The sequence below is a fragment of the Pseudochaenichthys georgianus genome, chromosome 21, assembly GCF_902827115.2.
Source record: "Pseudochaenichthys georgianus chromosome 21, fPseGeo1.2, whole genome shotgun sequence".
NCBI classification, from domain to species: domain Eukaryota; kingdom Metazoa; phylum Chordata; class Actinopteri; order Perciformes; family Channichthyidae; genus Pseudochaenichthys; species Pseudochaenichthys georgianus.
In genome coordinates this window covers 33,833,892-33,854,376 of record NC_047523.1, presented here as the reverse complement: position 1 = coordinate 33,854,376, position 20,485 = coordinate 33,833,892, and the positions used below count along the sequence as shown (strand labels likewise).

General features: G+C 41.2%; 1 protein-coding gene across 1 annotated transcript in view; it reads left to right on the top strand.

The window, feature by feature from the left end:
* fer1l6 (fer-1 like family member 6) overlaps positions 1 to 20,485 on the top strand; it is a 51,330-nt gene that overhangs the window by 30,499 nt on the left and 346 nt on the right. Inside the window, exons 18-45 of the mRNA XM_034109590.2 lie at positions 2,463 to 2,565; positions 2,726 to 2,845; positions 2,969 to 3,121; positions 3,770 to 3,941; positions 6,270 to 6,394; positions 6,689 to 6,823; positions 7,399 to 7,548; positions 8,084 to 8,191; positions 8,443 to 8,505; positions 9,129 to 9,227; positions 9,381 to 9,585; positions 10,449 to 10,624; positions 10,734 to 10,856; positions 10,944 to 10,986; positions 11,401 to 11,445; positions 12,327 to 12,421; positions 12,988 to 13,116; positions 13,206 to 13,346; positions 15,206 to 15,333; positions 15,431 to 15,601; positions 16,129 to 16,283; positions 16,379 to 16,521; positions 16,963 to 17,051; positions 17,156 to 17,254; positions 17,688 to 17,808; positions 17,883 to 18,003; positions 18,912 to 19,069; positions 19,331 to 19,431. Of these exons, the coding sequence (XP_033965481.1) occupies positions 2,463 to 2,565; positions 2,726 to 2,845; positions 2,969 to 3,121; positions 3,770 to 3,941; positions 6,270 to 6,394; positions 6,689 to 6,823; positions 7,399 to 7,548; positions 8,084 to 8,191; positions 8,443 to 8,505; positions 9,129 to 9,227; positions 9,381 to 9,585; positions 10,449 to 10,624; positions 10,734 to 10,856; positions 10,944 to 10,986; positions 11,401 to 11,445; positions 12,327 to 12,421; positions 12,988 to 13,116; positions 13,206 to 13,346; positions 15,206 to 15,333; positions 15,431 to 15,601; positions 16,129 to 16,283; positions 16,379 to 16,521; positions 16,963 to 17,051; positions 17,156 to 17,254; positions 17,688 to 17,808; positions 17,883 to 18,003; positions 18,912 to 19,069; positions 19,331 to 19,431 (3,471 nt within the window). The remainder of the gene's footprint in view (positions 1 to 2,462; positions 2,566 to 2,725; positions 2,846 to 2,968; positions 3,122 to 3,769; positions 3,942 to 6,269; positions 6,395 to 6,688; positions 6,824 to 7,398; positions 7,549 to 8,083; positions 8,192 to 8,442; positions 8,506 to 9,128; positions 9,228 to 9,380; positions 9,586 to 10,448; positions 10,625 to 10,733; positions 10,857 to 10,943; positions 10,987 to 11,400; positions 11,446 to 12,326; positions 12,422 to 12,987; positions 13,117 to 13,205; positions 13,347 to 15,205; positions 15,334 to 15,430; positions 15,602 to 16,128; positions 16,284 to 16,378; positions 16,522 to 16,962; positions 17,052 to 17,155; positions 17,255 to 17,687; positions 17,809 to 17,882; positions 18,004 to 18,911; positions 19,070 to 19,330; positions 19,432 to 20,485) is intronic.

Sequence of the window (20,485 nt, the reverse complement as noted above, 5' to 3'; positions counted from 1 at the left end):
TTTGAAAGTCTTTTATTTTGTTCTGCAAAGAGCAAAAATATGTATCTTATCACAGTTCGCCACACACACACACACACACACACACCGTGACTTCACTCAAGTCTGTGTTTACGTTCTCTGAATGTATTCACTATCCTAACACAGAAACATAATGAACATCTGCATCAACATCCAAACAATAATCATGTCTACCGAATATTGTCACATTAACCAAATCAATTATGTATCTCTTTTAACTTATTTATTTATTTATCTATTAACTATACACGAGCAGTCCGGGCTCTTTAGACCGGCTCATAGTTCTACTCTCCCGCCTCACGCTCGCTCAAGCTAACTAGGCCACCAGTGCTAACTACTGGCTAGCCATTTTCAATATGTTACGTTTGCTGAACAAGTAACGTTCATAAACACTACTGTGTTGACCACAGCATATTACTCGACCGACTGGAAAACTGGGTGGGACTTTCGGAAACAGTTCTAAATTGGTTTGAATCCTACTTAAAGGACAGAAACAACTTTGTTTCTATAGGTAAATACACATCTGAGTTGACAAATATGACATGTGGGGTTCCTCAAGGCTCCATCCTGGGGCCTCTTCTCTTTAACGTCTACATGCTACCACTGGCTCAGATAATGAAAAACAACAAAATAAGTTACCATAGCTATGCAGATGAGACACACATTTACGTAACAATTTCACCAGGAGACTATGCTCCAATTCAAACACTGAGTGAGTGCATTGAACAAATCAATGACTGGATGTGTCAGAACGTTCTCCAATTAAACAAAGATAAAACTGAGGTAATGGTTTTTGGAGCAAAGTCAGAACGTATAAAAGTTAGCGCTGCGCTTCAGCCTGCAATGTTCAAACCAACAGATACAGCCAGAAATCTAGGTGTAGTCATGGACTCTGACCTGAGTTTCAACAGTCACATTAAAACAGTTACTAAATCAGCCTACTATCACCTAAAGAATATATCTAGGATTAAAAGACTAATGTCACAGCAGGATTTGGAAAAACTTGTCCATGCTTTTATCTTCAGTAGACTTGACAACTGCAATGGTGTCTTCACAGGTCTCACTAAAAAATATATTAGAAAGCTGCAGCTGATTCAGAACGCCGCTGCTCGAGTCCTCACTAGCACTAAGAAAGTGGATCACATCACTCCTGTTCTGAAGTCTTTACACTGGCTTCCTGTGTGTCAAAGAATAGATTTCAAAATACTGCTGCTGGTTTATAAAGCACTGAATGGTTTAGGCCCAAAATACAGACCTCCTGCTAAATTATGAACCATCCAGATCTCTCAGGTCTTCAGGGACTGGTCAGCTTTCTGTCCCCAGAGTCAGAACTAAACATGGTCAAGCAGCGTTCAGTTATTATGCTCCAAATATCTGGAACAAACTCCCAGAAACCTGCAGGTCCGCTGCAACTCTGACTACTTTTAAATCCAGGCTGAAGACTTTTCTTTTTGTCGCTGCTTTTAATTGAACTATTCATATCTTAGACTGCACTGTAACTTTTATCCATGTATTTTTCCTTTTAATGTTTATTTTATTAGCTTTTCGTTTTTAATGCTTAATGTCTTTCATTTTTTGTAAAGCACTTTGAATTGCCTTGTGTTGAAAAGTGCTATATAAATAAACTTGCCTTGCTCACACATAACATATTCACTCATCAATTACACAATTCCAACTTTCCGTTCTTACCTGCAAAGAGCAAAAATATGTATCTTATTATCACAGTTCGCCACACACACACACACACACACACACACACACACACACACACACACAACTTCACTCAAGTGTGTGTTTACGTAGACACTACATACTGCTAGATAACACTACATTTCTCAAACAATAAACCAACCATTCCTTATCAGAAAACACACAGACAATTCTCACCACACTCTGAACATGAGCTGTACTAAATGCAAATCATGTTAACCATGTAATTACTATGTAGGTATATCAACCCACTGATGGCTCTGTATGCCACATAGACACTAATTAGAAGAACACAGACTAAAACAGCAATGTGCAGATGAATCAGATGATTAAACATGACTTAAAATATATTTTAAAATGTGTTTTTTTTGCATTTATTTGCATTTTTTTGGAATTATTATTTGAATTACTTTCTGCTGACACTGTGCCCCACCTGCCCTTAATGACCAGTCGCCACTGCAAATTGCCTAATGTTGTACTCTATGACACACAACTATAAGTCGACTATAACCTTATATTGGTAAGAGTGATGATAGTCACGTGTACCTCCATGATACATGTCACCGAATGCTCCTTCCACCTGCTGCTGATCAGCTTCATTGGGATGGTAATTCACAGAGAACCAAAATAACATGGGAGCTACAGTACTAGAATACAAAATGTTTTTTTAAGTGTATCTAACAATGTACCTCTTGCCCAAGTGACAGTCAAGCCCTCAAACTGTGTATCTGCAGGGGGTTCATCACAGCAGCACAGGCCAAGTTGAAGACAGAGATGAAGTCCAGCTACCTGACACAGCTGGACAGGAAACGCCTCACCATGTGCAAACAGGAACTGGTGGGAAAATCTAAGAATTTTCTTTTGTAAGATCTTGAAAAATGCTCTTCAGTATATGTTAGACTTTTAATGGCATCAGTGTTTTTTCCATTCATCTGTTCATATGCAAAAAATAATAATAACGAAGGGAAATGAATGTGTGTGTGTGTGTGTTGTTCAGGAGAGTATGATGGATGAGGCCCAGTCCTTGGGAGAGAGGAAGAGAAAAGCTGGTGGTGTGAAAGAAATGTTGCAGAAAGCAACGAAACTCACCCAAAAACTACGCTTCCTTGTGGAGGAGGTGTGTGTGTATATTGTGTGTGTGTTACATGTACATTCTGACAATTGGTTTACGAGAAACCACTTTATTTACCTTGTATTTCCAACATTTTCTTACACTATGTGTACACCTTCACATCTACAGCCCCAGCACACTGTGCCAGACATGTTTGTGTGGTTGTTAAGTAACAACAAGCGTGTTGCGTATGCTCGGGTCCGTGCCAGAGACCTGATGTTCTCCAGCAGCCAGGAGGCCCGAGGAACCCACTGTGGGAAGATAATAACACTGTTCCTAAAGGTACACACACACACACACACACACACACACACACACACACACCTTGAAACTTAAGAGCAAAATCCACTTTTTCCTGTCTTCTACATCAGCATGTGTCCCCTCTTCTTCACGTCTCCTCTACATCAACATGTGTCCCCTCTGTGGAAAGAGACTCTGAAAGTTTCAGGAACAAAGATTCTCTCTCTTTTTGATCCATTTCTATAAAAACCTGTCTGAAAATGAGCTGATCAGATTTTGGCCACTTTGTGATGTCATAACGATTTGTTGGCTTGTGTAACCATTAGCCAATCACCAACCAAGGTAACCCCCCCCCCCCCCCCTTATCACCTGAGTCTCCTCTAGAGCACCATTGAGTTCTTTGTAACCAAATATCTCTCAGAGGGGCGTGGGGAGGGGCTCCTTATTTTCATCTAAAGTAACAGACAGAGAATCAGGACTTTGGAAACAGGGCTGAAACAGAGGGGATTATGGGTAATGCTGCAATGATCTGTTTGGTGTTTGGAGCCAAACACTTCAGAGACATGTTCTGTATATATCTGAGAGCTGTAATACATTGATGAGAAACAGTATGATAGGGGACCTTTAATATTGTTCAATGTGGGCAGGCTGGCAGAGGAAACTCCTCAATGCATTTGTGTATGTGTGCAGACTCCAGGGAAGCGTGTTGCAGGCTTCACAGTCCAAGCGAAGGTGGATGTGTATCTGTGGTTTGGAACCTGCTCAGACTCCAACCACATGCTGGACGACCTCCCTGCGGGGTTCAACCCGGCGACAGGGGGCGATGACGCCAGCTGCCCTCCCAAAAGCCTGCTCTGCACAGGTGAGCGACAGGCAGATTATCACTAAGGCCCAATTCCAAACCACACCCTACCCACTCCCACTCCGTGGCGGAGTGACACTCGCAGCTAAACAAGGCTCCCTCCTGTCAGATGGAGGGAGTAAATACAGCGGCAAGCTTTGGGACGGCCTGACCTCTATCCGGCAGAAACAGGAAATGCCGTAACTGTATGTAACAACGGTTTCAAATCAGCATCTCTGACAACAAATTAAAATTAATAACTCAAATAAAACTCTTTAATTGTGTTACTTTTTTGTAAAGCTCTTTTAGTTTTCAACCTGATGTTTATAAGCTTCTTAGTTTTTGCAACAGTCTGTAAATATACACAACTTTATAATAAAATGCACACATTTACCTTTTTCTAGACTAAACACAGGTTTGATCCTAAGTTAAAAACATATGAGGTCATCATGAGGTTGTTAACATCGCAGTTTATCAGTGGATGTTTGCTGGAACTACTTGTAAACAGCTTGTTTCCTGACGGACACACACAGCGTTGAGTCCGGTCAGGTAGGGCAGCAGGTGACGTCAGCACCGATGCAGACTCGCTGTGTGAGGGCTTGATAGCCCACTACCCTTCCACACTCGTTGGTTTGGAACAGCACTTAATGTGTCGGACCCTCTGCTCGAACACGCAAACGGAGGGGTAGTGTGTAGGGGTAGTGTGTAAGGGGTGGTTTGGAATTGAGCCCATCCCTCCATGTATCTGGTTACTTTTAGCTTTTTGTCTTTGATCTTCCCATATTGCAAATAACAGCACAGATGTTGTTTGACTTCTTTTTGACCATTGACTAGTAAAAGACAACATTGGAGGTCAATGAGGACAACATAATTAAATTCTGCAGCTAAGATACCAAACATAATTTGTCTTGAGCATATGTTTATTTGCAAGACATGTACTTTCTTGCCTTTGTCGTGGAAATGCGATGTGAATCTCCAAGTGAGACATGACTAAACAGTGAAGTTACAACAGCTGTCTTTGGTGGTGTATTTATCTTTTGTCTTAAGAAAGCTGAACAGAATCAACAGGTTTTCAGCGGAAAAGGACAGAGATCAAGCCTTAGCCTCAGGATGTCTGACAACTATCACACAAAGTACACACATGGTATCAAATGGGAAAAAAGCACACGTTTCTCTATCTTCTCATGGTATACATGTTATCAAGAAAGGGAGGAAAGAGAAACTGACTTCACGGGGAAAAAGGGGGAGAATTAGCCACACATGAAGATAAAGAAATGCAACTAAAAGGATTCACTGTTGAAATTGCAATAAGAACCATGACATGCACAGTATAACTACAGTTACATTATATTTATGTAAGCTTCCACATCAGTTATCGAGGACAGTGTTTTTCAAAGTGGGGGCCCCGACCCCCCCGGGGGGCCGCCAGGAGGTGCCAGGGGGGTCACGCAAAGTTTGAGGGAAAGGGGAATTTTTTTTTTTTTAAAGTTACATTTTTTTTTTGGGGGGGATTTTATTGATAACTGCATATCTATCAATCTATGTTTCCTTTGATGCCAACCTTTTAATATGTTTTACTTATTCATATATATATATATATATATTTTTTTTTCAAGCCAATCAGAATCGAGCTGCCGCTACTGAGAGTGAAACTGAGTATCTGCTCAGCTTTTGGAGCAAGTGAGAGCTAGTGAATATTTCGCTCTGCAGCTGGATGAGATGAGAGCACGGATGTAGCAAATATTGATGTTTATAATATATATGAATATAAATATGTTTATTGTTAATATTACTGTTGAATATTATATATAATACTATTAAGGCATAAGTAGCTTTCAAAAATGCTAAAAATATATGTTAATTGTTCATATTACTGTTCAAAATTATATAATATTATAAAGACAGAAATCACTTTAGAAAATGCTTTAAAAATATGTTTACTGTTGATATTACTGTTTAATATTGTGTTTATAACAGAAGACACAATGAATGTAATGAATGACAAACAAAAGATAAATACAATTTTTCTTTTTAGAAGAATAACTGATTATTAATTATTAATACAGCTATATATTAAGAAAATGTATTAAGCTGTATGATTAATTTGTCATATTCTCCATCATAATGTACTCATCATTTAAAAAAAAAAATTGCAACATGGGGGTCCCCGCCAGACGATAATGCTATATGGGGGTCCCCGCCAGACGATAATGCTATATGGGGGTCCTTGGCATGGCAAAGTTTGGGAACCCCTGATCTAGGAAGATAAACGTGTTTTTGGGATGTGCATAAACTGCTTTAAGTCACCCTAAACTACATGTTATGTTGTGTGTATGTCTTTGTTTCCAGAGCAGTATGAATTTGAGATGAGGTGCCACATGTATCAGGCCCGGGGTCTCATCGCTGCAGACAACACTGGCCTGTCTGACCCGTTCGCCCGAGTCACATATCTATCCAACAGCCAGACCACCAACGTAAGTGTGTGTTTTTCTTCCCGGAACATTAATAATGTTTTCTGGGATACTGGTCGTCGGTAACAGGTGAACTTGTGTCTTATTGCAGCTTGTGCCTTTCATTATTTGAATACACTTAGAAAAAGAGAAGAAACCCCATGTGTACCATCAAAATGATAAAACTTGCAGCATTAACAAAATATTTCCCTAGCATTACAATAATAGTTGCTTCGGTGCACAGTGACGAGGTAGTCCGTTTAAATTCTGATTATTTATGTGTTTGTGTTCATGGTGTGTGTGTTTTGTTGCTGTCAGGTGATCAGTCAGACTCTCAGCCCGACATGGAATCAGTGTTTGCCGATGGGCCGCCTGATGCTGAGTGGAGATCTGCAGCACATCCAGGAGGAGCCACCACGCATTGTCATCGAGGTGTACGACGAGGACGCACTGGTAATGCTACTTTGATACGATACGTCACGATACGGCAAGATACGTCACAATACATTACAATTAGATGCAATACATACGATACGAAACAACACGATACAATACAAAGCAAGAAACTAATACTTTATTCTCAGATCTAAATGTTGTCTTGCATTACAGCAGCTACATCTGCAACATCAACAAAAACTATTTTAGGATTTGCTCGACAAAAGAGAGCTATCATGAGAACCCATATTTCTGATTTGATGTTAACAATTCATATTCATAGATTTTCTCAAAGCTTGACCTACAATCTTTGAGGACATTTTCATTTGGTTGTGCACTTTTGACTTTAAAGCAGTTGACACACACATGTAATACTATAGAACACTCATAATCAGAGACATCAAAAACTAAAACTGTGTCTACTCACCCCAAAAGACTGGCGTGGTAGACAAAATAAATGATTTGTTTGTGCTTAGGCAGATTCACTGAACTTGTTGTTTCCAGTAGCAGATGGTCCACCCAGCATTGGTTTCATCAGTGTTTAGGTAGTTGTAATTGAATTGGGGGGTCCTCTGTCTGATTTCCTCCTGCAGGGTAAGGCGGAGTACCTGGGAGCCACGGTGGCAGTGCCTGAGGTCCGGCTGGCCTCCGACGCCTACACCCCCCCGACTCTGCAGTACAGCTCGCTGCACTGTGGCAGCCAGCCTGGGGGAGACCTGCTGGCTGCATTCGAACTACTGCAGGCCAGTCTATTCAACGTTTAGTTTCCATCCTGACTGAGACTGCAGAAATGTGATCCAGCTGTTTTCCATGGCCTACTCGTATCGATCTGATGGAGTTTCACAAAAGAATACAACACGTTATATTTGATTTGATTTAATAAGCAGGTAAAACCCAGAGAGTTTCCTTTGCTTGTTGATATGAAACTTCAAATGACACGGTAAGAAAACTGTGTGACTCGACAGTGTAACTGAAGTAAATGCGCCAGGGGGCGTTCTCTTAAAGTAACGGGACAAAATGCAAAATAATTAAGAAGGTCTACTCTAGAATAATATATTAAACTTAAATATAAATCTCAATAAAACATATACTTTTCCATTATGATAACTGTACTTGTGATATACGAATATTCAAATAAGAAACAAAATGAAAATAAAATAATGGTAAAACTTTGAGAAAGATAACAAGCAGGTCCTCGTCTCATGCAATGATGAGGAACGATGAAGAATTTAGAAAGAACACTTGTAATGATTTAGGGTCGTTGTCATGAATGTGTAGATCCAAAAGCCGGCAAAGCAGAGTCTGCCGGCGTTGGAGGAAGGAGAAGGCGGCTTCTACACAGTCCCTGCCAACATCAGACCTGTGCTCAGTACCTACAGGCTGGAGGTGTGTGTGTCTCTATGCATGCTATGTATTTGGTATCCTGTCAATAAAACATTATATTATTCTACTATCGATGCTCTTTTGCCAGTATAGGATTGTTTTTAGTTTGATAATATAAAAGGTTAAGGGGTTTAAAATGTTTACACTACAGGACACTCTTACGTGAATTTTATAATTTCAAAAATATTTGGACTCATAATCCAACCAGAGATGTTATAGTTACCAAACCTTTTTTTGGGTGTTCCGTCCACCAGGTGTTATTCTGGGGTCTGAGAGAGCTGAAGAAGGTTCAGTTCCTGTCTGTTGATCGTCCACAGGTACACACACACACACACACACACACACACACACACACACACACACACACACACACACACACACACACACGTACCATGTATAAATCACTTCAGGGGACATTACATTGACTTACATGCATTTCCTGGAGACTTGTCCTAACCTTAACTATAACCAACACATGCCTAACCCGTACCCTTACCCTTACCCTTACCCTACCCTTACCCTTACCCTTAACCTAAACCTAACCAAGTCTTCACCCTAAAATTAATGATTCTTCTTGTGGGGACCTCCATTTTGTCCCCATAAGGAAGGCCAGTCCCCACACGTGACTGTGTAAATAGATTTACACCCCACAAGGATAGTAATGCTAGGCCACACACACACTTCATGCATTTAGAGAATCAGGGTTACCAAGTGATGCATCTTGCTTTTGCTTGCTTGCTTGTATTGTTTTTTCATCATGTGTTTATTGTGTGTTATAGTACTTCAGGTTGCCTTCGGGTATGAAGTAGCTTTAAATGAGTCTTGCCTCGACCAGTTAATTCACACTAGAAAGGATCTACAAAATTGTGAACGCTTTAAATATAAAAAAAGATGATAAAACCAGCATGAAATGAAATAACCAACGCTTTCTTTTGTCTAGGTCTTCATAGAGTGTGCCGGTAAAACCCTGCGTTCCTCCGTAATTCAGAAGTACAAGTCCAACCCAAACTTCACCACGCTGGTTGATGCCATAGTGCTGGTAAGACCGACACAGCATCGATAGCAAACATGTTTCATGCCCATGAAGTGTGCAAGGGTGTCCCTGGGTCGAGTCTGGCTGAGGAATAAATACGTTTATTTAATCTTTTATTTTCATAACATAAAATGTCTACTCTCTTTTGCCGTGCTTTAGGAGTTACCAGAGAACGAGCTCCTCCACCCTCCTCTCAGCATCACTGTTGTGGATTGGCGGGCCTTTGGTCGCAGCACATTGGTTGGAAACCACATCATCAACAATCTCAAGGCCTTCAAATACACTCCCCCCCCAGCCCTGCCTGCCCCCGTAGAAACACACCCACCCCCCAAGGTCCTGACGCCAGAGAAACTGAGCGATGAAGGTAATACATGTGTGTGTGACTTTGTGTCGGTGTCCAATGTGCTGCTGTTGTTGAAAGCTAGGAAGCTGAACACGCATGTTATATATGGTCAACAACAACTTCTACATTTGTCTCTCTTGTTTTTGTTGATGCCATCTTACGTTGTGGTTTGACGGTGGAGAAAAATCTATTGTTACTTTGAATGATTTTTCAACCATAAAGCCATAAACCATATAGGCCATATGTGGCTGGGAGGAAGTGCGGTCGTCTTTCAACCACAAGGTTGTGGGTTCGATCCCAGCCCGTGCAGTCAACATGTCGATGTATCCTTGGGCAAGATACTTAATCCTGAGTTGCTCCCGATGGCCAACGGTGTGTGAATGTTAGGTCCTAGAGCAAGTGGTACTGTTCTGTGTGAATGGGTGAATGACATGTAGTATGTAAAGCGCTTTGAGGGGTCATAAAGACTGGATTAAGCGCTATATAAGTACAGTCCATTTACCATAAAGCCAATTGTAAAAGTATTTTTTCATATTTTTATGTTAAAAAACGCTTTTTTTAAACCTTAAAATCTCCTCTTTACTAAAATGCAAATGCTCTGGGTTTATGAACAATTTGCCTTGTGAGCTTGAAAATTCATTATTGAACTTGAAAAATACTGAAAATATGTAAGCACACTCGCTGGAAATGTTCAGGCACATCTCATGTTGTTCCTCTAACTTCATCTATTGATGTGACAGAAAACGTCCTGTGCCTGTTGGTGTTATGATTTCAAAATCATGATAATATTTCTATAAAACACACATTTTGCTTGATCCTCCAATCCAGGAGGCCAAGTAGATCTCTTCCCATTGGAAGATTTATGTGTGTCTCTCTCCCAATAGGACTGTTTCAGTCTGCTGGAGAGACCAGTTCAACCGTGGTACTAACAAGTGAAGATTTCCTGATCACTGTGGAGGAGGAAGCTCCACCTCCTCCTCCTCTTCCTCTTCCTCCTCCTCTTCCTCCAGCTCAACCCACCCCGGAAAAACAACCCAGGAAGAAAGGGGTGAGAGATACTGCATATATAAATAATTTAATAAATAATAATAATAATGTTGTAATTGATAACATATTATCATCATTTAAATAATCTTTTGCATGTTTTTTTTTGTGTATTTTTAATCCAGGACAGCAAAATAGCGGGCACTCGTGGTCGCTCCACCAAGAGGAAGAAAAGGACCATAGCTGACGAATCAGCAGAGTGTGTCATCGACTGGTGGTCCAAATACTACGCATCTGTGGAGAAACAGGTAGCACTGATATCTGAGTTATTTTGCAAAAGAACCAAAACATGTAAGTGAAATAATGGAACATGTGCCCTTCTGTTTTTGTTCCAGGCCAAAGAGGACAGCTCTCTATTCCCCAGGGTCTTTGAAAAAGGTATGAACACCTCTGATGGGACATTAGGTTATCTTTGAACACTTGGTTGAAATTAAATACTGTGCGCTAAGTATTATTGTATTCTTTATCGGGTCTCTGACACCAGAAACATTACAGTTTTTAAATAGCAATCACAACATTCTGACTAGCAGCTATATTGAAGGTAAACGTAAACAATGGTAGAAAATAGGAATGATTTCCAAAAACAAGAAGTTGTGTTGAATAAAAACCATAGTGCATTTTTATTTTTGCCGCATTATTGTGAATGGAGACCTTTGCAAAAGTCCACTTACTTTAATGTTTTCACCACTGATACTATCAATTTAGATCTTATGCAAATAAATCTGCAAGTGGTTTCAGGATGGGTGACTCAATCATTTCCCCGACCCACACACACATTGTTGTGATTTGCAGCTTTGCCGTTGGAGGGCTTGCTCAGCGCTGGAATAAGCTCCTTAGGTAAGGACAAAGACATGCAGCTACAATAGTTAAAGATTGTCATTAAAGGTATATAAGGTACAAATGTCAGCAGTATTTAAAGTCGGCCCCTGAGCAAGAGAGAGCAGCAACAGTCAAGCAAACTAGAGTGTTAATAAAAAAAAGGGGACAATGGTATAACTGCACTTAAGCTTGTCTATGTTTCAGAGGCTGATGGTCTCTGGACAAATCAGTATTTGACAACCTTTGATTGAGAACATGCTGCATAACTTACAGTACTTATTGGATCAGGGTTATACATCGAGTGGTGCTCTTTGCTTTTGCCCAATAATGTAAACTGTAAAAATAAGAAGAAAACACAGCCATACTTTCCTAGTGGGCCACAAGTAATGATTGAGTATGATTGTTTTTGTATAAATCCCTACAATTTCTAAAACATATTCTGCATACTATACCTTTTGAAGGGAGAGCACATTTTAATGGCTTATGTTAATGTTCTGCCAGGTGACGTGTATTCTGAAAACTGGGAGTTCTGGGGGCTACTTCTGGTTTCTGGGGTACAACCCTCTGGATTCATGATCTGCCCTGCAGCTAGCACTGTTACCCTCGAGATAGTTTCAGTAGCGGACAAAGTGGTGGCCACACATGTACTGGGTGTATCCTAAGATGTTATTCTAAGGAGATTAGTAACTCTTGAAAAGACACATGGGATGCATGGAACTAATTGGTACTTTTTAAACGTCTCTTGTGTCGCTTCATGGTGTTTCTTAAGTTGTTAAAATGTGATGGATTTGTTTTTGTTTTCTTGCAGTTAACTGCTTTGACATCACAATGCAAAAACATGTTTTTGATTTCTCTTCACATCCATGCCACTTCGCTTTGTGTCTTGTTAGTTTCATCAGTCAGCTTCTCAGATGGAGACAAGAAGAGAAAACTGAAAGAGAAAGGAACGCTGGAGACAAACATTGTCCAGTCTACTAAATTAGCCACACTAAAGGTAATTGGTGCATAAACACTGCACGTGCATCAAGACCACAGCAGACACTGACTGATTTCCAACTCCATGCTCCAAATGAAAGACTGCTAAAAAAAACAAATAGAGCTACCCACAGTAACGGACAACAGAAAACACAGATTAGATTGTATATCGATTGTTTTGATTGACAGCTCCCTTGCTCTCCTATTAGTTGTGTTACACCTATCAGCATATACAATGTAAGTTGTCATTGGTTTATAGAGTGGGTGCCTCAGATCAGTGTGCAAAAAGGATACACTGTAAAGTTGTTGTTTTGTTACCAGGATTGTGTGGTTTGAATATTTTGTGCATTTGTTAAATATATCATTTGACCTATACAAGGATGAATGTTGTTGTTGTTGTTGTTGTTGTTGTTGTTGTTGTTGTTGTTGTTGTTGTTGTTGTTGTTGTTGTTGTAAAGCAAATATCTGAGTGGGGTATAGGATTCTCCAGTCTGCATAAATAGTTAATTATATATTCTAAGAGATAAAAAACCTTGTGAATATGTGTTGGTAAAACATTTGTGTGTGCTGACAATGTCCCTACAGCTGTACAGCAAGGAGCTGGAGGCAGAGTTTGGGCCCTTTGATGACTGGGTGAGCACGTATGAGCTGTTCAGAGGAAAAGCCAATGAGGAAGAGGGGGCGAGTGATGAGAGATTTGTTGGCAAATTCAAGGTGAGACAATAGTTTAATGTCCTCCCTGGAAACCAATGACATATCCTAACTATTGATCTAATACACTTTGTGTTAAATCTTCTCTGCAGGGGCGATTCTGCCTGTATAAGATGACTAAGGACGAGGTGGAGGAATGGGAAGATACCGCTGACATGGGAGACATCAAAGTCAACAGAGGAGTCCCTGACAACGGGAAGGTCCAAGTCCTCATAAGGGTTTACATCGTCTCTGTACGTCCTCATTTCTACAGATCAGTTTATCATTCAAACTAAACTGCACAGCTGTTTAGAGCAGCGGTTTTCAAAGTGTGAGGCGCGCCTCCCCTGGGGGGCGCCAGAGAGCTTCAGGGGAGGCGCGGCGTGAGAAAAAAAAGAACGAGAAAAAGACGAGTAAATTGACACTTGCAGACTTTTGGCTGTCTGTGGAGACCGAGTTCCCCCACCTCGCCAAAAAGGCTGTACAAGTGCTCATTCCCTTCACCTCCACCTACCTGTGTGAGTGCGGGTTTTCCGCATTTGACTTTGATCAAAATGTAACTGTCCAAAGACCTGGGGAAAATATATTGCATTTGAAGTAACTAAGCTTCATTAACTGAAGTGTTTAAAATGCCTGCAAGAACATAGAAAGTTATGGAAATATTGTGTTTGGTGAGAGCTTCCAGTTTTCTGTATATTTAAAGTAATAAATATACATTGATCACTTAGGTTGTTGTTGTCCTTTCAAATCAAATCGAGTGAACTTTATATGGCACAGAATTATAAATCACACATTTTTGTCACAGTGTTTTTTCGTCATGTTTGCTGTCTGTAATGCTTTGGTTTTAAAACCACATTGCACATCTTAGCTATTTGAACTATTGTATTCCTGCAGGCAGGACCGGTTCCAAAACAAAATGACTAAGGGTGCATCTGAGATTAGAGAGGGTGCAGTGGTAAAGTGCTATTTTTATAAGTGGGGAGTGGATTTAATACCCTCTATGGGGGTCCTCACCTCCTCTGGGGGGGTCCGGGGGCATGCTCCCCGGGAAGATTTTTTTAAATATTGAAGTTAAAACCATCAATCTGGTGCACTTTGAGAGCAACATTAAGAGATCTATGGATCTATGTGCTCTTTGCTTGATTATGCCTTCCCAGTCCCTTTTCACGTAGCCTATAAGAGCATGGCGCCAGTTGTTGCAGCCAGTTGTGGTGAAGGTATCTGACTTACTTGAACCGAAATGTCTACATGCATAGCAGAAGATGGCATCTTTTTTACATGAATATTCCAGCCAATCTGTTTTGAAACCATGAGCTGCAAAATGAGCGCCTTACCCCACTGTACAGGAGAGTTGGGTACTTTTTTAAACATACCTGGGCAGGCTCTGTTTTTCAGAGGTCCTCTGGCACTTGCGGGCTGCCGAGGGGTGGCGGTGTTTGGGGTAACGAAGACGGCTGTGGCTGCTCCGCTTCTGTGGGCGAGGCGGGCAAAGCCGGCGAGTCGGGCAGGAGGACGTTAGTGTCCACGACAGTAACGTAATGTCCCCATGATCTGAACTGTTATTACCTGCAGTAGATGCAGTGTATGCTGGCGATAAGGGCTGGTTGTTTTAACCATTTTCTGATCCATCATTGACAGCTGTGTCAGCACCTTGCAGATGATGAATGTGCAGCGGGACAGGTCACACGTACCTGACATAATAACGTTACTTACCGTTTAAATTGATCAAATAAATACAGCAGACAATGCTATTCAACCACAATTACAATTTATTTTATTTCAACTATATTCTTCTTCTTATTATTATTATTATTACTACTATTGTTAGTAATAGTAGGAAAAATGTAATATTTTTCACTTTTCATTTTTTTACTTTTCATTTTTCAAATGAGGGTGCATAACGACTCAACTGAGGGTGCAATGCACCCTTATGCACCCCCGTAGAACCGGGCCTGCCTGCAGGATACTCTTTAAATTATATTTTAACTTATTTGTATGCCTTTTACAACATGTATAATATCACCAATATGTAGGGTGCAGGATACATTACTTTTTAGTTGTGTAATTACCATATTGGATTAGATATTCTATTTATATTCTTCTCTCTCTCCAGGCATCTAACCTGCACCCATCTGATCCGGATGGAAAGTCCGACCCTTACATTGTGCTTCGGCTTGGCAAGAATGAAATCAAAGACAGAGACAACTACATTCCCAAACAGCTGAACCCTGTGTTTGGAAGGTGTGTGACTGACAGCGTTTCCCTTATTTTAAAAGTACAACTAAACTCAGGCAATATTTTTGTTTTATCCTTGAAACATAACTTCTCCTGCTTGTAGTTCCTTTGAGATGCAGGCGTCATTTCCTCAGGAGTCTCTGCTGTCGGTGGTGATCTATGACTATGACATGGTGGGCGGGGACGACCTGATCGGAGAGACTCGCATCGACCTGGAGAACCGATTCTACAGCCGACACAGAGCCACCTGTGGACTCCCGACCGAGTACAGCCTGTGAGTCTGGGCCTTCGTGGAGCTCCTGCTGATTGTGAACATTATATCTATATTTGACTTAGCAGACTCTTTTATTAGAAGCAACTTACAATAAGTGCAATCCACCATGAAGATGTACATTAGCTTTCAATAATCCAAACCATTTTAAATGCTACTGCATCGGCTTAAAAAAAAGGCCAAAGTGCAGTGAAAACAGATGGGTTTCCTTCTGCAATTGTATGAATATATGTAGACTTTCTTCTGTCTTGATGGGGGCTTTTTCCACCATCTTGGAGACAAGGTTTGTTTTTGTTGAGGAAACCAGGGTCCTATCCATCAGAGTTATGTTTCACACTTCATTCTTGTGATTAATCCTGCTGGCTGTACTCATGATTCATACGTTTGTCATCTCTGTGTTCCTATTGAATTGTTATTTCATCCAAACAAACAAATCTAAGTAGGAAGGACTGCCATGGAGAAACCTTTTCAAACTTTGAATCAACACCTTACAATTGGTTTGATAATGACACTCTCTGTCCGTCTGGTAGTGACGGTTATAATGCCTGGAGGGACTGCCTGAAGCCTTCAGAGCTGCTGTCTAAGCGCTGCAGAGATAACGGTCTGGAGGAACCTAAATTCGCACCAGGACGCATCACAGTGGCGGGCAAAGTCTTTGGTGGCAAGACGCTCTTCGTGATTGAAGGTGAAGAAAACTGTTCACACTACATGTTTAGCATGTATATTGTACGTGCATTTTGTGTGTGTGCGTGTGACATTAATGATGTGCACACGTCTCAGACGAGCCTCTGGAGTCCTATGAGCACTTGTCTCTAAAGATCCTGCACCGCTGGTCAGAGATCCCGGTTGTGGGATGCAAGCTGGTGCCAGAACACATCGAGACCAGAACTCTGTTCAACAAGGCTCGGCTCGGCATGGATCAGGTATTTTTTTTAAACTATTTAACGACTGTAAGTCCAATACGATCTGATGGAGCCAATCTAGAACTACGCTTAGTAGAGTGCTACTTATTTTGGATTGAGTGCAATAGTGTGAGACAGACTGATGTTGAGGAGTATTTAGATGTATCTGCATCAGAAACTGTTTGAATATTCTACTGTGTGTGTGTGTGTGTGTGTGTGTGTGTGTGTGTGTGTGTGTGTGTGTGTGTGTGTGTGTGTGTGTGTGTGTGTGTGTGTGTGTGTGTGTGTGTGTGTGTGTGTGTGTGTGTGTGTGTGTGTGTGTGTGTGTGTGTGTGTGTGTGTGTGTGTGTGTGTGTGTGTGTGTGTGTGTGTGTGTGTGTGTGTGTGTGTGTGTGTGTGTGTGTGTGTGTGTGTGTGTGTGTGTGTGTGTGTGTGTGTGTGTGTGTGTGTGTGTGTGTGTAGGGTCAGGTCCGGATGTGGGTAGATATGTTTCCCATGGACTCGCCTCACCCTGGACCTTCAGTGGACATTTCACCGAGAAAACCAAAAGGGTGAGAGCTGTCTCTCTAAACTCCTGAAGCCATTCTTTAAAAGAGGCAATAAAACAATGCTTGTTTCTAAAATGACATGTTGAACCCCAATGCGTTGTGTACAGGTACGAGCTGCGTATCATCATCTGGAACACAGAAGATGTGATTCTGGAGGATAGCAACTTCCTGACGGGTCAACAGTCCAGTGATATCTACGTCAAGGGGTAACTCCAGCTCCTCTTCTGTAGGGTGGTGCAGGAATCAGTCCTGAAACCCGGAGATGAGTCAGCATTTTTACGACCCCCAGTTCGCTTATCTCGTCCCCTGCACCCACCCGTGATGTAGTTCAATTATGGCCTAAAATGAGCTTTTTACTCCTGGCGATTGCATTGTTGCTTTTAAAAAATCATAAAAGTGGTGTTAATATGTGGAGATTAGCCTGCAGGACAAATTGTGTAAGTATCATAAATGTCTGTTAACCGCAGATCTTATTCAAAAGATATGTGATTACTCTATGTTACAAAAGCAGAAATCTGCCAAACTCATAATTAGCATAATGCATATTTTCTCGTACAAACAATAGCCTAGTTATTCCTCAATTTCAAATGAAGACTGGATGTCTATGTAAACACTGCTGCTGTCTTTGTTTCACTGTAGCTGGTTGAAAGGTTTAGAGGCCGACCGGCAGGAGACGGACGTCCACTACAACTCTCTGACCGGAGAGGGAAACTTCAACTGGCGCTTTGTGTTTCCCTTCTGCTACCTGCCGGCTGAGAAGGTACTGGCAAATACACTGACGCTCACACCTCATGATCCCTGCTGAAAACATGTATAACACATACCTCTTCACAGACAGTAGTGGTGAGCAAGAGAGAGCACATCTTCTCTCTGGACAAAACGGAGCAGAAGCTTCCTGCCATCCTCAGTCTGCAGGTTTGGGACTTCGAGACGCTGTCCTCTGACGACTTCCTAGGTGTGTGTGTGTGTGTGTGTGTGTGTGTGTGTGTGTGTGTGTGTGTGTGTGTGTGTGTGTGTGTGTGTGTGTGTGTGTGTGTGTGTGTGTGTGTGTGTGTGTGTGTGTGTGTGTGTGTGTGTGTGTGTGTGTGTGTGTGTGTGTGTGTGTGTGTGTGTGTGTGTGTGTGTGTGTGTGTGTGTGTGTGTGTGCGCGTGTGTGTGTGCGTGTGTGTGTGTGTGTGTGTGTGTGTGTGTGTGTGTGTGTGTGTGTGTGTGTGTGTGTGTGTGTGTGTGTGTGTGTGTGTGTGTGTGTGTGTGTGTATAATAATAATATATCCATTATTCTCTTCTGTTTTTACGTGCCTTTGTCTCAATGTCTTTCATTTTTATAAAGCACCTTGAATTGCCTCGTGTTGAAAGGTGCTATATAACCTTGCCTTGCCTCCTCTCTCACTATCGCACATCTTGCCTTGCCTCCTCTCTCACTATCGCACATCGCCAAACTCATAATATAAGCTATTTCCAAAAAACACATTATACTCCACTGCAAATAATCCATTACCACTGGCTCATCCATTAAAAAGACAAACCTGAACAGCTGTCTTCAACCCTAAAAGATAGTCCCTTTCAATTAAACCTGGTCAAATGTCCTCTTTCCTGATCCTCGCAACACAAATAAAATAGCTGGAATTGATAAAAAAAGGAGAATATCTGTTCTTCTTAACTCTTCTTGTAATTTCCCCTTAATTTGTATTCCCCTTTAAATGTTTTTCTATTTTCTATATACTTTTAGTTTTGCTACCATGTTGGTATCCATTGTGATTAATGATCACTCACAGGAATAAAGGAAGGCTTTCCATCCTTGCAACAGAACAGAAAATGTGCAACCATGTTTGACCGATAAAGTGCTTTGCCTCTGTCGAGTAGGCACGTTGGAGTTGGACCTGCATGGTTTCCCTCGAGGGACAAAGACTGCAAAGTCGTGTAAAGTGGACATGTTGACGGACGGGACAGACAGAATCTCCATCTTCCAGCAGAAGAGATCGAGAGGTTGGTGGCCCTTCACCAAAGCTGGAGAGCTAACGGTACGTACACACACACACACACACACACACACACACTGCACAAAACAATGCTGTGTCTCAATGTGCGTAATTGTGCACTTACTTTTGCTGTTTCAAGTACTTAAGTGCGTTCCGATGTGAAGTATGAGTACCATGATGTTGTAGTGATAACCCTCAAAATACACAGGAGATGTACAGTGCCTAAAAGTTCCCAGACTACAACTTTGACTCCCAGTTGTGAAAACGTTGAATTAATGGAGTGATGTGCTCTTAATCCATCAGGGGAAAGTGGAGGCGGAGTTCCATCTTGTGACAGGGGAGGAGGCTGAAAAAAATCCAGCTGGCAAAGCACGCAAGGAGCCGGAGCCGCTTCCAAAACCAAAGTAAGAGTCTCTCTAAAGACAAATCTATCTGGTTTGTGTGTGTGTCTAACTGTGCCGCACAGATCATTGAAATGTCTGTGAGTTTTGGCTTTACGCTGTGCACGTTCCCGCGAGGTGCAGCAGCCATGAATAACACCGCGCATGTGAACTGTCCCCCCCCCCGTTGATAGTTCACGAGCATGCTCAAAATGACGGGCAGCGAAAAAGTCTAGCGCAACCTCTGCTCCCCTCTGTGTAAAAAGATTCTGAAAGTGTCAGGAACAAAGACCCCCTCTCTTTTTGTCCTGATCCATTTATATAAAAAGCTGTCTGAAAATGAGCTGATCAGATTTTGGATGTCATAACCATTTTTTTTAAATCTAAAGTAACAGACAGAGAATCAGCACTTTTGAAACAGGGCTGAAACAGAGGGGATTATGGGTAATGCTGCAATGACCTGTTTGGAGCCAAACACTTCAGAGACATGTTTTGTATATAACTGAGACCTGTAATATATTGATGAAAAACAGTAGGAGACCTTTAACACTAAAACTGTGATGAATCTGAAAATATGCCCTTCTCATGATTTTGTTGAGTCCATTAATATTACCTTTGATCTGGGAAGTAGTGTTTACCTCTGCACATGTTTGGAGTGAAGCTGCCAACATAAAGGGGACGAGATGGGCGTGGTTGCTCTGTGTATCAAAAATAACCATACAGTATATACTCTCTATGTAGTACACACTATACAGGACAGGTACACTTGAACCGGATAAAAGTCATAGTGTGTCAAACGTTTTTTTTAAAGAAAGTCATACTATACTATGTCGACATTAAACTTGACTTTTTTTACATACAACACTTACTTTTTATGACATCTCGACATCTTAACAATGAGAATTATCCATTTCTTTACACATTTTATTCGAAGTAAGTTTTTAAAAATCAGTTATTCTTGTGGATGCTTTTTGTATTCTTTTTCATTCATGAATAGAAAAACTGTCCATCATTTAATAAAGCTGTTAAAACGAAATACTTTAAAGTGTAGTAATAATTCAAACTCAAATTCTCCCTC